The 9,098-nt window shown below is 41.9% G+C and overlaps 1 protein-coding gene across 1 annotated transcript in view; it reads right to left on the reverse strand.

The window, feature by feature from the left end:
- The window catches only part of HACD3 (3-hydroxyacyl-CoA dehydratase 3), a 32,753-nt gene extending 24,016 nt beyond the window's left edge, over nt 1–8,737 (reverse strand). The window contains exon 1 of the mRNA XM_059057789.2: nt 8,411–8,737. Within this exon, the coding sequence (XP_058913772.1) occupies nt 8,411–8,497 (87 nt within the window). The 5' untranslated portion in view covers nt 8,498–8,737. The remainder of the gene's footprint in view (nt 1–8,410) is intronic.
- Between the last annotated feature and the right edge of the window lie 361 nt (nt 8,738–9,098).

Genomic DNA, 9,098 nt, shown 5'->3' on the forward strand with positions numbered 1-9,098 from the left:
GACCTGGAATAATTGGCCATTTCTTCAAGGGGTCTCATAGTTCCTCTACTGCGGAATGGTAATTTAGAAGCCATGATCTGGGCACATGGAGGTATACTCAATGCTCATCTTTAGTGTCTAGCTAGGACTTTAAAAAATCATGTTGTCATACCAAAATGCCCAATTCAAAATTATGAGACTTCCCTGGCGGTCCAGCGGTTAAGACTCCATGCTTCCAACTCCAGGGACATAGGTTCAATCCCTGGTTGGGGAACTAAGATACTGCATGGTGCAGCCAAAAAAAAAAAAAAATCACATTATAGGGTTTCTCCTTATCTTCTGTTATTTAATATTTGTATCTCCTTATGGTGAATATCTTGGTTCCTAATAACATTAACACATTTACTTCTTTGATCCTAAAGGTTTCAGAATTACATCAATATTTTTACTAACAATAAACCTATAAATAAAGTACAATATTTATTTGCAATTCTTTTTGTCCTTAGAGTGTATCTACTAAAGAACCAGAGTACTGTGTTCAAATGTTACTTGTACTAAGTTATTTATCTGTATGGTTATGTTATCAATTTGATATAGTTAGGTCCTTTTGATTGTATTTAATTTCAAGATTTTTCATTTTATCCTTTTTTATTGAATTTTAGTTTTGAATATGTAAAACATTTACATCATTCAAAAGTCAAACTTCACAGACAGGTATCTTCAAAAGTCCTATTTCCAAACCCATCCCCCTCCACCACATTCCCACTCACCACCCGTAGGTAACCACTTCAGGGGCACCTGGTTTATCTTTCCTCTATGTGTGGTATATGTTTGAGAAAATAAATATATTCAGACATTCTTATTTCTCCTTCTTTCTACACAAAAGATAAAACAGAATAAACATTCTTAGGCACTTTGCTTTTTTCACCTAAATCAATCCTTACCAGTTCATAGAGATCTCACTCATTCTTTTTTTGTGTGTGTATGTTTGAGAAAATAAATATATTCAGACATTCTTATTTCTCCTTCTTTCTACACAAAAGATAAAACAGAATAAACATTCTTAGGCACTTTGCTTTTTTCACCTAAATCAATCCTTACCAGTTCATAGAGATCTCACTCATTCTTTTTTTGTGTGTGTATGTTTGAGAAAATAAATATATTCAGACATTCTTATTTCTCCTTCTTTCTACACAAAAGATAAAACAGAATAAACATTCTTAGGCACTTTGCTTTTTTCACCTAAATCAATCCTTACCAGTTCATAGAGATCTCACTCATTCTTTTTTTTTTTTCACTCATTCTTTTTGGGTGTATATGACAGTACATATTCTCTTTAATCCCCTTTTTGGATCCAAATTCTACTTATACTTAAAAACACAGCTCAAGGTCCACATCCTTGGCCATAGTGATCTCTCTATTCTCTGAACTCCAAGACCACTGATTTCTTCACTCATCCCTTCCCTCCACCAAGAAAAACTTCTTTAAAAGTTATCTACAATCATCTGATCTTCCTTACCACAAATACTTTGAAATCTACTCTGATCTAGCCTCCATCCTCACCACTCCACTGAAACTGTTATTACCAAGATCATCAATAACCTCCACATTGCCAAATCCAACAGACACACAATCTCGTCTCATTCAACCTCTAAGCAGCACTGGACACAGCGGACCACTCCCCACTGAAATATCTCTCTTTCCTGGCTTCGAGGACACTACAGGACACTGAATTGGATTTTATGCCTCATAGGCTACTCCTTCTCAATCTCCTCTGCTGGTGCTTTCTGCTCGGCTCAACTTCTAAATGTTTAAGTGTCTCAGGACGCAGTCCTGGGCTGCTTCTCATCTCTATCAGTTTTGGGGGTTTTTTTGTTTTTATTTAGGCTACACTGGGTCTTAGTTGTGGCATGCAGGATCTTCACTGTGGCATGTGGACTCTCTGTTGCAGCATGCAGACTTCTTAGCTGCGTCATGCATGCGGGATCTAGTTCCCTGACCAGGGATCGAACCCAGGCCCCCTGCATTGGGAGTGTAGAGTCTAACCCACTGGACCGCCAGGGAAGTCCCTATCAGTTTTTAATATCTATAAGTTTTCTGACATAAATTGGCATCTTGGGCCAAACTGAACCCACAATATTTTATATGGCCTACAGAGAATATTTTTTATTTATTAATTTTTAATTTTAATTCACCACAAAGTACTTTGCACCTTGCAATTTTGCAGTAGCTGTTCCCTCTCCCTATAATATTCAGGCCCCATAATTTTGCCCAGCTTCTTAACATTTAGATCTGCTCAAACGTCACATCCTCCAAGAGACCTTCCCTGACTACCCAATCTGAAATAGTTCTCGTGATTCCTTCTCATATTTGTTTTCTTGCTTTACTTTCTTCATAACATTCATGGTTATCTGAAACTATCTGATGAATTTATCTGCTTCTATTGCCAGTCTTCCTCTGCCGCCACCACCACTCAGTATATAAACTTCATGAGAGCAGGGACCTTGTCTGCCTTGCTCATGCCCAAGTCCCAGAGTCTAGAAGACTACCAAGCACACAGTAAGCATTTATATATTTGTTGAGTAAGTATAAAACTATGAGGTTTTTTCATTTTAAAAAATCTGGATTTTTAGCTTCTTCAAAAATTAGAATTAGATGCCAACCTCAGACGTGCATTCTTGAATGACAATAGCTACCCCTTTAATATGAACCCTATCCTCTCCAATTAGCCACTTTCCTCCCAGGTCATTTCACTAACATTCATTGAACACTCACTATATGCCAATTATTTTTCAAAGTGTTCCATATTACTATCACACACACATACAAAAACCCTATAAAATACTATTTATATAACAATTTTATATACAAGAAAACAGAGGCTTACAGAGATTATGTAACTAGTTTAGATTACAAAATCAGCAGGTGGCAAAACCAAGATTCAAACCAAGGCAAACAGTCCCAGGCTCCTAACCATGACATGCTTCGGACATTGATTTGGTAATCTCTGATCCATACTCTCTTCCTGGTGATCTCATCCTGCCGCAGGGGTTTAAATACTAAAACTTATTAATTGACAACTCCAAAATGCAATTAATATCTCATTAATTCTAAAATGTACATTTTTCTCACATTTAATATCTCTAAAATCAGAATACTTATGAAAATTGACAGCAGCACCTGACACTTGCTTTGGCAAAGTAGCAACCATGACATGCTTGTCACTGTCTAGCATATGGGAGCTTGGCTGTTATTCAAGATGGCATGACTACACAGCTGCAACTCAATATTTCAGTCAATAACCACTTAAAAGCCATTTAAGGAAGTAGTATGAGTCCTGGTTTGTGTCTCAAGAATGTGCCAGCATCAAAACTTATAAATAGGTATGGATGGCTTGAAAAAAAAATGAGATAACAGTAGAGCATTCTTTCAGAAATGCTGCATTTAGTGCTCCTAATGGTGCAGAGGATGATACTATATGGAAAAACATGGACAGTGACATCTCTGAGTAGAAATGTGATTCAGAAGACTGGATTCTGGGACTTCCCTGGTGGTCCAGTGGGTAAGACTCTGAGCTCCCAATGCAAGGGGCCCAGGTTCGATCCCTGGCCGGGGAACTAGATCCCGCATGCATGCCACAACTAAGAAGTCCGCATGCCGCAACTAAAGATCCTGCATGCCGCAACTAAGACCTGGCACGGTCAAAATAAACATTAAAAAAAAAGAGAGAGAAGAGTGGTTTCTGAAATATGAAGATGGTTTAGAATACCTCCACCAATTTTTTTGCTTATATTTTCATATTTATGTGTATAAGAGTGAGATTATATAAAATGATAGATTTTATGATTTTTTTCTAATTTATTTATTTTTGGCTGCATTGGGTCTTCATTGCTGCGCGCAGGCTTTCTCTAATTGTGGCAAGCAGGGGCTACTCTTCATTGCGGTGCACGGGCTTCTTCTCATTGAGGTGGCTTCTCTTGTTGCAGAGCACAGGCTCTAGGTGGGCGGGCTTCAGTAGTTGTGGTGCACGGGCTTAGTTGCTCCGCGGCACGTGAGATCTTCCCGGCCCAGGGCTCAAGCCCATGTCCCCTGCATTGGCAGGCGGATTCTTAACCACTGCACCACCAGGGAAGCCCAACCACTATTCTAGAATTGGAGTTTATCATTCCCACTGTATTTCTTTGCTCATGTACAACATATTAGGCATTCATTACAATACAAACTTTTATTTTACATGTTACATAAATGGTTTCATATATACAATATGAATACATATAATTCTTCAACTTGCTTTTTATTTGATATATTTCTAAACTTTATCCATAGATACAGCTGGTTCTGTTTCATTTATTTTAGCTGTTGTACAGTGTGTTGTTGTATAAATATACCACAGTTTATCCATTCTCCTGTTGATAAGTACTGAGGTTGTTTTCAATTTTTTTTGCCGTAATGAACATACTGTCTCCTTGGGCATATAAGGAAGAGCTCAGTGATATGTGCCACAAATATCTGCCTCAAGCTTGTTTTAAATCTGTCATCTCTTTTTTTAGGGTTTATGTTTTTGTGTCTTGTTTAACACATTCTTCCCTGTTCTAATATCATAAAGACAGTCTCCTATATTTTCCTTTAATAGTTTTGCTTTATGCATTTAGCTCATTAGCCCACCTGAAATTGACTTTTGTGTACAGCATAAGGCAAGATCTTACTTTATCTTTTTGCCATTTTGATTACCAACTGTCCCAATACAATCTCCTGATGGTTCATCCTTTCCCCCATTAATTTGTAAAGCCACCACTGTTGTTCAATAAGTTTTCATATATGGATAAATCTGCTAACAGCCTCTATTCTGTTCTATTGCTCTTTGTGCTTCTCTCTCTCATCTAAGGTTTAGTATCACAATAATAATCCCTTACACTTGAATAGCACACTAGAATTCACAAAGCACTTTCAAATCCATTATCCAATCTAAGCCTCAAAACAATCCTGTGAATTAGGTGTTATTATTCACATTTACTTGCATGAAAAGACTCAGGCTCATAAAGGTTAAGTGAATAATCCACGGACACCAGATATTAAGCAGAAGAGCAAGGACCCAATCTCATGCCTCCAGTTACCACTCCTTCCACCAGACTCTCTATTAGGTAAGGTCAAGAACAGTACCTTGGGCTTCCCTGGTGGCGCAGTGGTTGTGAGTCCGCCTGCCGATGCAGGGGACACGGGTTCATGCCCCAGTTCGGAAAGATCCCACGTGCCGCGGAGCGGCTGGGCCCGTGAGCCATGGCCACTGAGCCGGAGCCTGTGCTCCGCAACGGAAGAGGCCACAACAGTGAGAGGCCCGCGTACCACAAAAAAAAAAAAAAAAAAAAAGAATAGTATCTTTCAAACAGCTCCCAAACAGAGCTATGCACACTGCCCTCATATAACTGAAACAAACAAAAACCTTGATAAATGAACAAATGCTTTAACAACTATGGTTGTTGGCACAAATCTATCCTTCATGCTTATCCTGAAAACAAACTCTATTCTGAAAGTAACGCTGCCCTAGCCCCACTGTCTGCAGCTCCAAAGACAGAGTAGAGATGTGAAAACCTGATGGTTCTCTGTGTCTCAGAAAGGGAAGGGAGCAGGGCTGATGCCCCCAAAGTAGAATTCAACATCAAAATTCCCTTACACATATGCTACGAAGAGCAGGGGGGGATAGAGAGCTGTCCAACAACCCAGCACCTAGCTTAAGGTGAGACAAAAGTAAGTGCTCCACAAACGGTTTTCATTAAACAAGTAAACGAATCCCTTCATCCCAAGCCAGAATCACCAGTTTCACAGGCCCTGCAGAGAACAATTGGGAAATTTTTAAAAAGGAGCAGCCCCTGACATTCAAAAGCTGGACTGGCACTCACAGCTAGAACACGTTATTCTACTATTTATTGGACATAAACAATCCCACAGAATACCTTGATAAAATGAGACAAAGCCCATTTCATAATTTTGTGTAAGCACAGATAAAAACATGGCCACAATGCCACCCACAAAATACCAGACACCCTTCCTCTCCTGGCCAAAATAAGTGACTGCCACTTCTCTACCAATTAGTTTTATTCTTGTTCTGGTCTCTCTTCCCTATATATAAGTTTTATTCAGATACCCAACCATAGAACTGCCCGCTTTCTGACAGCATCTAATCTAAAGCAAATCCTTGCTTCTTTGGTCTGTCCCCCAATCACCAAAGTCCAAATTCTATAATCAATTTTGAGCAAACCCATGGAGTATGCTCTCCCTTGCTGATATGAGCAATAAACAACTTGTTTAACTAGAGGTGTGTTCCTGGAACTCTTTGGCTGTAGGGCATTGACACGTAGAAGTTGGACAATCTGAAAGTCTATGCCGTCCTCTTTCTGGGAAGTTCTCCCAGACTCAGTTTCACAAGAATACTTCACCTTATTTCTGGAAGTCACCTCTAACTAACGAAAAGAGAGGTAACAAATTCCTTTAACACCAGGGACCTGGTTCAGTATTCAACTCCGACTCTACAAATAAACATACTCATGCACAAAACTTTGTTAGTATATAATATGCTTCCTCCTAGATAGAATGCCGTTGGAAAGCTGAGTCTGTCTGACTCATTTTTGTAAATCTGTAGTATTTCACACATGGTAGGGGGTTTCTTTAATGAATGGTATTAACATGTTACTTTAAAACTAATGGTAGTTGAAATGGATGCCTCAGAATTACAGATGGGAAATCTGAGAAAAACCAAAAACTCAATTGGGGAAAAAGATTTATTTTTTCCCAAAGAATAAAAAAAGGATTTCTCTCTCCAAAAGAAAATTCCATTTTTCCCTCCACCGTTACATTTCTTTAACTATAATATATTCCAAACACATACCTTTATGTTTTAAAATATATCAAGTATGATTAACACATGTGTTCATGTTTCTTAACTAAAAGGTTTAGATCTTTCAGGAAAAATTTAAGTATGACGCATTCTTTCATTTGCCCAACTAATTTCCATTTTTTTCCACCAATACCACCCCACTTCCCCTAAAAACATCTTTTCTGTTTGTAGCTTCAAAAGTATCCCAGAATATTACATCCTTATTACAACTAGAGAGAGCCTGAGTTTATTTAATTGGTCTACACAATGTTTAACTGAATACTTAAGAGAGACTGTCATGACACAAGTTCTGTACTTTTCTTATTGACTTATGTTAGAATCCTCTCTAAAAGGACACTTTGATCCCCATCTACAAAGATTTTGTTTGTTTTTTCCTTTTTTATTAAAACACCCTGGAGCAGAGTAGAGGGACATAGCAAAGAACATTTATACATCCTCTGACGCAAAAGTGTAATTCAGCCGGGTTTAACACATTAAATGACACAGCCTATTTAAAGGCATTCTGGTCAGTATTGTCTTAAGTTTCAATGGGAAAACAGGTTTATATTCCAGAAGAAAAGATTAAATTCAGCAAATTCAAGTCCACACTCAAAGAGCACCTAACCGCGCAAGACAGTATACCAGATGGGCTGACAGATCCGAACATAAACGCCTGACTCTGAGACAGAGAGAGTTAAGGGGAGTGAAGGAGGTTACAAAGTGCCATAAATGTCAAAGAGAGTAGGGAGTAAGAATGTAGAAAGAACATTCCAGACTGAAAACTCCAGTTCCTCAAAAACGGGAATCCTGGATGGTTTGGACCGAGACAAAGGGGTACACAGGTCCTGAGAGCTCCACCATTTAGGAGGCCTCAGCCTGTTCTCATGAGGGCCAATGAGATCAAGCATAAATACTCAACGTAACTTAATTTTGTAGTTCTCTATGCAACTCAGCAAACCTGAGCTCACAGCCTTCAGGACGGGGGGGGGGGGGGAATCACTTCTTCGGGGTCTTATGGACTTTAGAACTAAAATTAACAAGAATTATTTCCATCACTTAATGGTTGGGAGGTGGGTGTGACCCCTCCAAGGCAGCGGCGGGCCTCGTGAAGGTCCGAGGGGACCCGCTGGACTTCTCAGGCCAGCGCTAGACGTCCAGCCACGGCCCGGCAAGCCACTGTCACATTGCACCCCCGACCCAACGACATCCCACGCCTCGAAGAGCTTCGGCAAACACGAACTCCGACGAGCAGGCCTCCAGAACCAGGTTCGGGCTCCACCAGGCCGCAGACTGTAAACAAAGAAGAGGCCCGGGACAGCCTCCGAGGCCCGCGCGGGGCTCACGCAACACCCAAGGCACCTGAAGCCTTCAGAGGGTCGCGCCCAGGGTCTGCCTCCATGTGGGCCAGCTTTTGCTCGGGCCTGGACGCCGAGAGCGCACCGCGTCCTGGATCCCGTTGGCGTGCTACTGGCTTGCCGGTACGCACCCGGACAAAGGGGACTGGGGTCCCAGCGGTTCCCAGGAGCCGAGACCCGCGCACGTCCCGCGCCCTGCCTTTACCTGCACGTCACTCAGCTCCACGCGCAGATACAGCTCGCGGTGCCGCTGAGCCCAGTAGACATGCGGCGTCAGCACCTGATTCTCCATGACCACACTGCCCAGGGCGCGGGGAGACTAGGCTCGCTGCCTCAGGCAGGTTATGCGCGGCTGGAGCTGGCCGAACACAGGCCGCAAGACCACCTCTCTCCGAAGTGCCTGCAGCCCGCAGCCTCTATACTACCCACGCTCGCGGGCCGCGCCTGCGCAGTGGCGAGCACGGGAGGCAGCGGCGCGGGCTCCTGGCTTCTGGGCAAGCTGGGTGGGGGCGGGGCGGGGCGGGGCGGAGGCGGGAGGGGGCGGGCCCAGGAGCGTGTGACGCCTCTGCTTGCTGCTGCCGCTTCCGGAGTCGACAGGTGCTGTGCAGTTACTTCTCTTCTTCTGGAGGACAGTTAAAAAGAAGCGTAAAACTTAACGCTGGAGACTGATGAGGAACCGATCAGCATGGAGAACGGGCTTGGACTGGTGTATCTGGAAGGTTCCTCCCATTTGTCATTCATTAATTCAACATTTACTGAGCTCCTACTGTGTGCCCGGGCTTCAGAGCTAAGCACCGGAGCTTCAGGAGTAAGACACAGCACCTGCCGCCCTGGAACCCTAAGTCTATTAAAAGACGCAAGCAATTACAGACATAGTAAGGAAGATGATGGTT

This window comes from Kogia breviceps, chromosome 3 (genome assembly GCF_026419965.1).
Source record: "Kogia breviceps isolate mKogBre1 chromosome 3, mKogBre1 haplotype 1, whole genome shotgun sequence".
NCBI lineage: Eukaryota > Metazoa > Chordata > Mammalia > Artiodactyla > Physeteridae > Kogia > Kogia breviceps.